This window comes from Lithobates pipiens, unplaced genomic scaffold, assembly GCF_037356315.1.
Source record: "Lithobates pipiens isolate NorthernLeopardFrog02 unplaced genomic scaffold, aLitPip1_a1.2 Scaffold_25, whole genome shotgun sequence".
Taxonomy (NCBI): Eukaryota; Metazoa; Chordata; class Amphibia; order Anura; family Ranidae; genus Lithobates; species Lithobates pipiens.
In genome coordinates, this window is record NW_027507787.1 from 207,324,634 (window position 1) to 207,337,103 (window position 12,470).

Below are 12,470 nucleotides of genomic sequence, written 5' to 3' on the forward strand. Positions count from 1 at the left end.
GAGAGAGGGGGAGAGGAGAGAGAGAGAGAGAGAGGGAGGAGAGAGAGAGAGAGAGAGAGAGAGGGGAGAGAGAGAGAGGGAGAGGGAGAGGGAGAGAGGGAGAGAGAGAGAGAGAGAGAGAGAGAGAGAGAGGGGTGAGAGAGAGAGGGGTGAGAGAGAGAGGGGTGAGAGAGAGAGGGGTGAGAGGCTCATAAAGAGGGAGACAGAGAGGCGGTGAGAGAGGGGGTCAGAAAGAGGAAGAGAGGGGTGAGAGGGAGGGAGGTCAGAGAGAGAGAGAGAGAGAGAGAGAGAGATCGAGGGGGGAGGTGAGAGAGAGAGAGAGGGGGGTCAGAGAGGGGGGAGGAGAGAGAGAGAGGTGAGAGAGAGGGAGAGGGGGGAGGAGAGAGAGAGAGAGAGAGAGAGAGAGAGGTGAGAGAGAGGGGGGGCAGAGAGGGAGAGGGGGGAGGTGAGAGAGAGAGAGAGAGAGAGAGGGGGGGTCAGAGAGGGAGAGGGGGGGAGGAGAGAGAGGTGAGAGAGAGGGGGGGTCAGAGAGGGAGAGGGGGGTGGTGAGAGAGAGAGAGGGGGTCAGAGAGGTGAGAGAGAGGGGGGGTCAGAGAGGGAGAGGGGGGTGGTGAGAGAGAGAGGGGGTCAGAGAGGGAGAGGGGGGTGGTGAGAGAGAGAGAGAGGGGGGTCAGAGAGGGAGAGGGGGTGGTGAGAGAGAGAGAGAGAGAGGGGGGTCAGAGAGGGAGAGGGGGGAGGAGAGAGAGGTGAGAGAGAGGGGGGTCAGAGAGGGAGAGGTCGGAGAGGGGGGAGGAGAGAGAGAGAGAGAGAGAGAGAGAGAGAGGGGGGGGTCAGAGAGGGAGAGGGGGGGTCAGAGAGGGTGAGGGGGGGAGGTGAGAGAGAGGGGGGTCAAAGAGGAGGGAGCAGGGTCGGGTCTGGTCAGGGAAATTGATCACTCACTTGGAATGGGCTCACTGGTTCATGCAGCAGTTTTTCAGTGTGGCTGTTGGCTCGGCTGCTTGTTTTTAATCTTCCCGCCCACCTCCCCTTCACAGACAGAGCTCACAGGAGGGACGAGGCTTGAGAGGAGTGTGAAGCTGCTCGGGGCACAGATGCTGGAGGTGGATTGGATGGAGCACACAGGAGGGGCGGGACTCAGGAGAAGTGTGTAGCTGATGTCATGATGTCAGAGCGGAGAGGGAGAATGACTGCTGGACAGTGGACACACAGGGCAGAGAGCGCTCCTACGGGGGAGGGGGGGGAAGGTGTTTGTTGGACACTTCAGAGCAGAGAGCCGTGCGGGGACGGGCGGGGGATGGTGCTGCTTGACTTGACACATGTCAGAGTGGCTGGAAAGTGAAGGAGGGAGTTAGAATATCCGTCGGCCGGGCGCCCTAGGCGGCAGTGCGCCCTAGGCGGTTGCCTAGTCCGCCTAGTGGTAGCACCGGCCCTGATACTAGCACATTATGTGACACTTACCTGCAGGACATGAAGCCCGCACTGTCCCTGCTGGAGGTTGCATCCATCTTCACCTGTCTTCCTTCTGGGGCCGCAGACTTTCCGGCTGTGTGACTGGCCAGAGCCCCGTGACGTCACTCTTCCTCATGAGCATGGGAGCCGTCGGTCATGGCACATGCTTCTGAAGAAACAGCTCGGGTGTCCGTTCCTTCAGACCGCATGCACTGATGACGTCATTGTCACAGTATACAGTAAATATCTCCTAAAGCATGCATTTTTAGGAGATATTTACGGTACCTATTGGTAAGCCTTATTTTAGGCTTACCTATAGGTACAAATAGTGCAATAATATAGGTTTAGGAACAAATAATATATATAATATAATATCTTTAAAGTCTTGACTGTCACAATAAAAGTAAGCACCCTTACTAAATAAAATATATAAAAGAATAGAAATCTTATATTATAAACTTGGGCACCATGTGGATATATATCCAGGGGCGGGCCGACAATAGGAGATTATGGGGCCCCCAGGCAATAGGAGAAGATTATGGGGTCCCCAGGCAATAGATTATGGGGCCACACAATATACACACACAGTATACACATACAGAATGCACATACACACACTGAAAAGGTACTGGAGAGGCGGGGCAGCTATAATCCTGGGATTTTTTTTTTTTTAAAACACAGATTTTTACATACTGTCGCTGGTTTTATTGAGGCTGGCAACCCTGATGGGGCCCTTGGACAGTGCCCGATTGGCCAAATGGTCAGTCCGCCCCTGTATATATCCATACATTCTATAAGAGATATGTATGTAAAAAGCATTTATGTTGCCCAATGCCCATATATTATACACATACCTTTATAATAGACCGCCTGTACGTTTGCTCAATCATTGTGTATATTGTAAACTCTTATGAATTGATTTTATTTTCCTTTATTATTTTTTAATTTAACCATCCTATTTTTATAATTGTACATTTTAATAAATTGTTTTTAGTGGATTTGTTTTTATACAGTGCAAGTATGAGCTGTTATTTACTGCACGATCATTATATAATCGAATGCGGTTGCCATAGCGATCACTTTACTTATGACGCCGCCGGAGTTTAGGACCCAGCGGCCGCCACTGCATCCTTATAAGCCCTCTTCCAAAACAGCACTGACAATGCCTGAAGAAGCGAATGCTCCACAAATGCGTCGCCTACATTATCACATCCAGGAAGTGACGTCATCACTGGCTCCCTGTGCGTTCCACGGGTCCAGGGAGCGTCAGAATCCACTGGCACCATCCTTCTGAGTTCAACCACCACAGAGTCTACCATAACGCCCCGCTCTGTAGATGTGGATATACCTCTGTGCTCAATGCCCATGATGTTTTAACTCTTTTTATCCCCATTAAACACTCATATATGCTACAGTTAGTTTGACGCTTGTACTTTCTCCCCAGTCTTTTGGTTATCTAATTGTATTTCTTAAGTCTACCACTGCAAAATAATTAATAATTTAATTTTATTACATGAGGAATACCATTTTATTTTTATTTTGCACAAGGTCTAAATCACTGTGCGGCCAAATTGTGTGGTTAAAACCAGTGCTGAACTTAGACTATAAAGAGGTCAGGCATGTTATGTATACCAGAGCATATATGTGGTCAAGCTAAGCAGGACCAGCCTTCGGTTATATAGTACCCTGTGCACAATCACAAGAAAATCCTAATGTATGCCTTTGGGTCAAAAGTTGCTTTGTGAATAGACCAATCCCCTCATCAGCCAAATTTATGTAATCGTGCGTCTACAACGGTTCTCTTTCCATATCTTTATTTTTAATTTTTAAACAAATACACAACCATATGTTAACTTTCTGTAATTAAATAAATCAAAGTAATATAATCAAAGTACAATACACAAAGTAGGCCCCAGTATAACCTCTAATCACATACAGACCCCTACAACCAAATCAACTGAGCAAACTGAATTCCCACCCAGTGCCAGAAACAAAATTCTTTCAGCTTACCCAGTTCCACGTAAAAAAAAATATTGGGCTCCCTTCATTAAAGCACATTGCATGTGGTATTTAGGCGATCAGACACATTTTGCCAAAATATGGCATGTGATGCTGAAAAGGTCAATTCGTTATGCTGTTTTGTGGTATTTACTTCAAAACTTTAAAAATGCTTGGTAAATACTGTATAAAACGGTGTTAAATTCAGTTCACAAAAGGAAATAAATAATTAAATGTATGAGTTAAATAAGTTGTGGCCCAGGCATGTGGTATTTAAGAAATATAAAAAAAATATAATTTAATTAGGAGTAGCGTCTGGTCCATGTTCTAAGTTTAGGAGAGTTGTGCAAGCATTGTGCTCGCAAAACGCTTTGTTAATCCCCAGCCGCCACCCCCCCCCCCCCAAAGAGTTGTTCAGACAAACACAGTTTTACTGGGTCCAGTTTACAATCTCCCCCCCGACCCCCCCCCCCCCCCCCCAAGTACACCCTGATTTGGATTCTCTATGTGGATAATACTGTGTTTGTACCCCCTCCTGCATCTGTTCTCTGCCATTTACCCCATCCATCTGCCTGTTTCACCTTTATTACACTTTGACTTTCAATCTGAATAAAACATCAGCACCTCAAATATAAAATATAAAAATATAATAGCCAATTTTCAGTAGTTTGTAGCTTTTTGGATCAGTTCTCTCTACAGTAATACATAAAAAAACTAAATTTGAAAAACACACAATCACTGAGGTCGATTTACTTAAAGAAAACCTAAAGGCAAACTTTTTTTTTTTTTGGACGGAGTGGAAAGGAATTAGCACCCCTGCCAGGTTTTTATTTCTGTCTGTGTCCCTGTTAGGGAGATTCATCCTCTATTAGTCCTGTTTACCATTATCATTGAAAGTGAAATGAAAAGAAAATCCAAACTTTGAGCTGTCCCCAGAAAATAAGAGATGGAAAATCTTGCAATGAGGACACTGGTTCTGGTGACCTGGGGGGTCCCAAGGTATTCCTTTAACTTGTACAGATTTCCTCTCACTTCTGGCCACAGGAAGTAAAGGAAAATTTCCCCAATGGAATACAGCTGGCAAAAAAAAAAAAAAAAAAACTGGCAGGAGTTATAACCCTCCCTTACTTTACTTCACAAAGGATACACAATCACATGCAAGGAACATTTTTTTAAAAACAGCATTTTTGTTTTCACATGATTGGATGATGGAAATCAGCAGAGCTCCCCATCATTTACCAAGCTCTGAAGTAACTACACTTGCAAAGTGCTCATTCTATGTCCCTTTAGTAAATCCACCTCATTACATTTAGTAAATCCAACCCCAAGACAAGGTTGTCTCTTTTATTGGTGGAAGGTGGTTATTTATAGAAGTGTGTAATTTTTTATATTATTTTAATTCAATATTTGACGTTTATAAAGATATTTTGTATTTACTTAATTTAACATAGTCGTTTTTGATACACCACGTGTGTCCCATGAAAGCAGCTTCCCTTTGACTGGTATTCTAGTTACCTTTTTTTTTTTTGTATTAAGTATGCTGCAGGGACTGCACTGACTTCCTGATTTGGCATATTTCTACAGATTAAAGCATATTATCTCTTTATTAGCAATAAAAACTGACAGGGGTTCTAATCCTTCTCCACTGTATCCATCCCACTGGATATTGCATGAGATAAAATACTACAAACAAGGATTTTGCGAGCTACCTGTGACAAAATATATGTGTATAGATTACAAAATATAATAGACGAATAAGAATGATTGACAGCTGCTAACACTGATCACATCCCATAAAGTCATGTAAAACAATATAAATAAACATTAATATGCTGTGCTATCTCCTAATATTAGTTCCAACTAATACTTATAAAGTGCCAATGTATCAATATTGAGAAAAATAATAATAATAATAATAATTAAAAAAAACGTGATAAACTGACAAAATATGTATATTCCAAAACTTTATATAGAGTTTTTTGATTGCTGATGATAATTTCTGTGTTAAGTGTCACATTCCACAGGCAAAATAATAAGCAAACTTTTAAGAATGAAATATATGGTGCCACAAACGTGAATCAAAGTGCTATAGTGCATATAACAGTGATGTTCTAATCAAACACAGATCAGTCCAACATTTGGTTTCAAATTTTGGTGTAATTACTTAATATAACCACTACATTAAAGCCCTTGGGAGAAAATGTTGTATTTATTTTCTTTTTTTGGGACCATTCTCTGTAAACTACATTCTATGTAACCAACATGAGATGGGTGTGCGTGAAAATCCCAGTAGATCAACAGTTTTTGAAATGCTCAGATGAAAAGCTAAAGCTTCTATGAGAGTTGGTTCTGTGTTTACAGTGCCTTGCGAAAGTATTCGGCCCCCTTGAACTTTTCAACCTTTTGCCACATTTCAGGCTTCAAACATAAAGATATAAAATTAAATTTTTTTGTGAAGAATCACCAACAAGTGGGACACAATTGTGAAGTGGAATGAAATCTATTGGATATTTTAAACTTTTTTTAGCAAATTAAAAACTGAAAAGTGGTGCGTGCAAAATTATTCGGCCCCTTTACTTTCAGTGCAGCAAACTCACTCCAGAAGTTCAGTGAGGATCTCTGAATGATCCAATGTTGTCCTAAATGACTGATGGTGATAAATAGAATCCACCTGTGTGTAATCAAGTCTCTGTATAAATGCACCTGCTCTGTGATAGTCTCAGGGTTCTGTTGAAAGTGCAGAGAGCATCATGAAGACCAAGGAACACACCAGGCAGGTCCGTAATACTGTTGTGGAGAAGTTTAAAGCCGGATTTGGATACAAAAAGATTTCCCAAGCTTTAAACATCCCAAGGAGCACTGTGCAAGCGATCATTTTGAAATGGAAGGAGTATCAGACCACTGCAAATCTACCAAGACCTGGCCGTCCCTCTAAACTTTCAGCTCAGACAAGGAGAAGACTGATCAGAGATGCAGCCAAGAGGCCCATGATCACTCTGGATGAACTGCAGAGAACTACAGCTGAGGTGGGAGAGTCTGCCCATAGGACAACAATCAGTCGTACACTGCACAAATCTGGCCTTTATGGAAGAGTGGGAAGAAGACAGCCATTTCTCAAAGATATCCATAAAAAGTCTCATCTAAAGTTTTCCACAAGCCACCTGGGAGACACACCAAACATGTGGAAGAAGGTGCTCTGGTCAGATGAAACCAAAATCAAACTTTTTGCCCACAATGCAAAACTATATGTTTGGCGTAAAAGCAACACAGCCCATCACCCTCAACACACCATCCCCACTGTCAAACATGGTGGTGGCAGCATCATGGTTTGGGCCTGCTTTTCTTCAGCAGTGACAGGGAAGATGGTTAAAATTGAGGGGGAGATGGATGCAGCCAAATACAGGACCATTCTGGACACCTGTTGGAGTCTGCAAAAGACCTGAAACTGGGACGGAGATTTATCTTCCAACAAGACAATGATCCCAAACATACAGCAAAATCTACAAAGGAATGGTTCACAAATAAACGTATCCAGGTGGCCAAGTCAAAGTCCAGACCTAAATCCAATTGAGAATCTGTGGAAAGAGCTGAAAACTGCTGTTCACAAACGCTCTCCATCCAACCTCACTAAGCTCGAGCTATTTTGCAAGGAAGAATGGGCAAGAATTTCAGTCTCTCGATGTGCAAAACTGATAGAGACATACCCCAAGCGACTTGCAGCTGTAATCGCAGCAAAAGGTGGCTCTACAAAGTATTAACGCAAGGGGGCCGAATAATTTTGCACGCCACACTTTTCATTTTTTTATTAGTTAAAAAAGTTTCAAAAATCCAATAGATTTCGTTCCACTTCACAATTGTGACCCACTTGTTGGTGATTCTTCATAAAAAATACAAATTTTATATCTTTATGTTTGAAGCCTGAAATGTGGCAAAAGGTTGAAAAGTTCAAGGGGGCCGAATACTTTCGCAAGGCACTGTACTTTGGTTATTGATGTTTTTTGTTGGTGTTGACTCCAAAAACCATGCCATGGTCAAAGTAACTTAAATCCCCTTTCTTCCCCATTCTGATGCCCGGTTTGAACTTCAGCAAGTTGTCTTCACCACATCTAGATGCCTAAATGCATTGAGTTGCCGCCATGCGATTGCCTGATTAGCAATTTATGTTACCAAGCAATTGAACAGGTGTACCTAATAAAGTGGCCGATGGGTGTATGTTCAGCTTGTATCTCTTTATTATATAAAAAACAATAAAAATAGATTAAACATAAAGTACCATTCCTTATGCTGAATAAAAAATAAAATAAAATAAAAACTTAACTAAAAAGTTAGACCCACTCCCTGCACAGCAGCACACCTGATTGGCTCCTTGTGTTGCTTCCTCAGCCTTCTCTCTCTCTGAGTTCTAATAAACAGGGACAAGAAGCTGATACAAAGTCAAATTTAGGTACTTAGGCCCCTTTCACACGCTAGACCCACTCGGATCCGCCTGTCTGTTTTTCAGACGGATCCGCGCGGGCCACCCATTGACTTTTATGGGCAGGCAGATATCAGCGGAGATGTGTCCGCTGACACTCGCCTGCCATACGATTCAATGAGATCCGCTCAAAACAGACAGATGGCGATACGTTCGCCATCCGTCCAGCGGATCGGATGATAATGGACATGCTGTCCGTTTTCATCAAATCTCTCCATAGAGATCAGCAGGGCTCTGACAGATCCATCCCTGCACAGTGAGCAGAGATGGACCTGTCCTCCGCTGGCTCAGCGGGGATCAACAGAGTAATCCCGCGCTGAGCCAGCGGAGTCCGCTAAGCGGATTCACCCCGTGTGAGAGGGACCTTACACTGCTTGCATTTAAAAAATGCAAAAACATTTAAAGTGGATGTAAACCTGAATTTTTTTTTTTTATGTCATAATGTAGAGTATAAGATTTCCCATCACTTGAGCCCAGTCTTACCACAAAGAGTTAATCCAATCCTCTTATTGTTCAGTGAGATAAATCTTGACAAACAGAGAAAAACTTTGTCAAATCCTCCCCCTTGCTGTGAGTGACAGGTGATTTACATATTTTGTGCTCTAGCCTAAGAGACATGCATAATTTTTTAATTCCCTCCCACACCTTTATTCTGCTGCTCTGCCAGGATTGGATGTTCCCCACCTCAGCATAATTGGGCATGCTGAAGTTCCTGTCTTTTTACTTGATTCTAGAGATCATAGCCGAAGTTCAGTGTAAGAAATACACAGGAGAAAATGCATATTGACAAGGGGAGTGTAGAGGTGGGCGGGGAGTCTACTGACATCACGACTCCACCCACTGAGCTCCAGACAACAGACACACCCACAGAATCTTCAGTTTTTTGGGGTCTCATAGCAGACAGAGGGGAGACATTTGACAGGTAAAGATACATGCAGGAGGCATGTATATCCTTATAGATATCCAATATTGCAGTAGTTTAGAAAGGATGACATTGGGTTTACATCCACTTTAAGGATGTTTCAGAGAATGTTATGGAGTTGCAGTAATTTGTGTCTTTTTTTTCTGCCCAGAGTTTAGCTTTATTAACTAGTTTATTTTTGCTCTAAATTTCTGTAACATAAAATCTTCAAAAGATGATTTCACATGAAGGCAACAACAATGTCAATAGGGATATTTTGCTTATTATAAGTTAGGAGAAATTAATTTGAAGGAGATGGAAAAGCAAACTAATACGGGCATCAGAGTTCCCTGCAACTGTGAAAATGAGCCTGAAACAAAAGTTAATTTGGATGGCAAAGGCGGCAGCTCAACTGGCAGTAATATTTCTCATTTACCATTAGAAAAGACTTGTTGTCTACACTGCAGACCCAGCCTGTGAATGCGTAAGGATTTATGGTGCTGCTCATTTTATTTGTTAGATGCATTTAAGTATTGTTCTCTTGCACAATAAAATGTCACATCTGATCAGTAAAACTGCCAGGATCAAAAACCCTTACACAGTCTGGTTGTTAAGCAAAATAAACTGTGAAAGGAGCCCACGGAAGGCTGAACAGCTGCAGAAATTGGCATCATGTGGCTTCTCACTTGCAGCCGAGTGTCTTCAGTGGCTGACAGGTCATGCTGAGACTTTTAGTTTAAACTATAACTAAAGATATACACTACATTAGAAAAAAAGTTTATACCAAGGACGTACATAGGAGCTTAAAGTAAACCTGTACTTGCATTTCCCTGAAGTTTATTTAAAGAGACTCTGTCACGACACCCAGTCGGGGGAAAGTGACTGTAAAGACCCCTCATGGCCCACAGATACCTCTCAAGCAATCCCCCTCTGCTGCTCCTTGCTATGTTGCAGCCACCAACAAAATAACATGGCATTGGTGCCAGGAGGAAGCAGTGATGTCACCCCCTCTATCATCTGACCATGCTTTGGCCTCACAACTGGAAGAACCAGGTATTTTGTGCAAGCTACAACAAAGAAAGTAACATTGGGGGATTACTTGATAGGCAAATAGTAGTGCAATGGCGGCAGCTTTAGACAGGCACTGTAACTTTGCCCTGAATGTCTCTTAAAATATCCCCATATCTTGGACATATCTTCACTCACTCACTGCCCTGTTCACCGGAGTGAAGAGGAAAAAAAAGCCCTGTGCCACTTTCCAAGTCAATCTGGTTGGAGCTTACAAAGAATGAAAGTACTCAGGTCTTGTGTTTGGCTACTTGGGTACCCAGTGCTGCACTGTGAGTGGTAGGGAAGAGGATTTTGTGTTCCCCCAAGCACCAGATTTTTTACTTTTGCTTTAGTGGGTGAATGGAAAGATGTAGTGGTAAGAGAAAACTAAGTGTTAAACAGCAGGGAAGGGGGCGTGGGGTGAAGCAGCTGGATAATTAAGGGAAGCTGCTACGTTGCCCTGCGTGCCCAGAACAGACTCCAAATTAGCATATGTCAAGGCAAAAAACATTTAGTATATCTTTGCAACACATACAGTGTCAGGATGACCAGCAGAGTACTGGATGGATGCTGATCGCCCTGTGTTTCAGCACCCGGCACTACTACGGAATGCCTGTAGTACTGTCATGAAGAATGATCTCCACTCAACAGTAAAACGTTTAGACCAAACTGGATGGGGAAGAAATAGGAACCACTGACCACCAATGCAGGGGGGCTAACAGCACTGACAAGCAACACAAATATGGAGGGGGGGGTTAACAAAATATTAGCACTGCAATTGACCAGCAATGCCAAGGGGAAGGAGGGGGGGGGCAGGGTGGTAACAGGACTGCCACTTACCAGCAATGCAGGAAGGGGGCTTAGCACTAGCCCTGAACAACAGTGATGGAGTGGGGGGTGATAGTACTGCCACTGACATGCATTCAGGGGGTTGTTTATGTAGACACTGAAAACAATACTGGTTTCTATTTTTCCATCCACTAAATCAAAAGTTGAGTGTTATTTTTCTGCCCGCTGACACATGATGGAGGTTTTTTTATTGCATCCACTAACACCAATGGTGGGGGTTACTACTGTGACTGACACTAATGGAGGGTGTTATTATTGCTGCTGCCACTGATACAATGGTGGGAATTTTATTTTTGCTGCCACTGCTAGAGATAATTATTGCAGCCACTTACATGAATGCTGAGGGCTATTATTGCAGCCACTGACAGCAATGCTGGGAGTGACTATTACTGACACCAGTGTACATTGCAGTACATTACAAAAATGTAGCAGGATGGAAACTGACTATGCCAGGGCTTGCCAACAAGGGTCCCATGGATCCCTAGGGTTCCTCCAGAGTTTGCTAGGGGTTCCTTTTGCAAAGAGAAATTTCTGCCTCTCAGATATGTTCCCACTGACATCATTGATCTTTTTTAGCCATCTGTAAAAAGGTAATACTTCCCATTGATCACAAGTGTAAGGAGCATCCTTCCGATTGACCATCACACTAATGTACCATGAGTTGTAGGTATAATAATTTTTAGTAAGGGTTCTGTGAGACGGGAAGGTTATTTCGAGGGTTCCTTTGTATTGAAAAGGTTGAGAAAGTCTGGTCTATGCAGTGCAGCCCATTAATTTTCAATGGACTGCCTACTTTCATGCATTTCAGTACATGAAAACATCTATTGTGAGGTCCTCTGGGAGTGGTGGATGCCACACGAGGCTATCTATAGTTTTAAAGCTGCCCACCCCTATTATAGGGCATGTTACAAAAGATGAAGGGACACCAAAGGCTCCAACAGGAATAGGATAAAACCAACAAACTATGTCACATTTGAGTGGAATGTCGTTTCAAAATATTTTACATGGGAATGTAATTTTTTCCCCTAGGGAACAAAGTGATCCTATTAAATTGCTTGTGCTGTGATATCTGTGCCAGTCACTTTAAAAAAAAAGTCTCCACTGGATCTTGAAGTGTGGTGACTAAATCGACCATGACTAGATTACTTGTCTCCAGCTGCTGCAAACAGGAGAAGTCTTCCTGCCTAGGGCCACACTTATGAGTGATAAACTAATTAGCCGATTGTTCCATTCGTCTATCAAATTCATAAATTTCCTCTTGTGTTTCAGTCTCTATAACTAGCAAGAGATAAGACAATGCTTTTAATCCAGGGAACTGGGCACCTTCTGTTGTATACATAATATGCATCAAGTAATTGTAGAGAAGCATAGTTTATTTGCCTGTGACATGCCCATGGTGTATTGCTTACCCTTTGTAAATAATCTTCAGAGTATTGTAAAGTGTCATTCGGAGAAATGCCTGAGAGGTTAGAATTCTGGCTGCAGGATCCAGAAGCCAGATTCATATGTTCAGCTTTGTAAAAGAGGTGGCGGCTTGTAGAATTAGCCTGTGGCTCCAGGACATATGCTCGGTTTTCAAGTGTAATTAATCCCCTGAAAATAAACAAACAACGCTCTCATTGATGTACATGTTTAAATATTCATATACAATGTTCAGCTACATGCCATACATGCCATTTGTAAACCCATACCTATAGTACAAGTAAACATAAAACCGTTATATTATGCAAAGCATATGGCAGATGAGGA

At 42.7% G+C, this 12,470-nt stretch overlaps 1 protein-coding gene across 1 annotated transcript in view; it reads right to left on the minus strand.

The window, feature by feature from the left end:
- Positions 1 to 12,470, minus strand: part of ADAM12 (ADAM metallopeptidase domain 12) — a 1,000,652-nt gene that overhangs the window by 405,132 nt on the left and 583,050 nt on the right. The window contains 1 exon segment of the mRNA XM_077455498.1: positions 12,131 to 12,314. Within this exon segment, the coding sequence (XP_077311624.1) occupies positions 12,131 to 12,314 (184 nt within the window).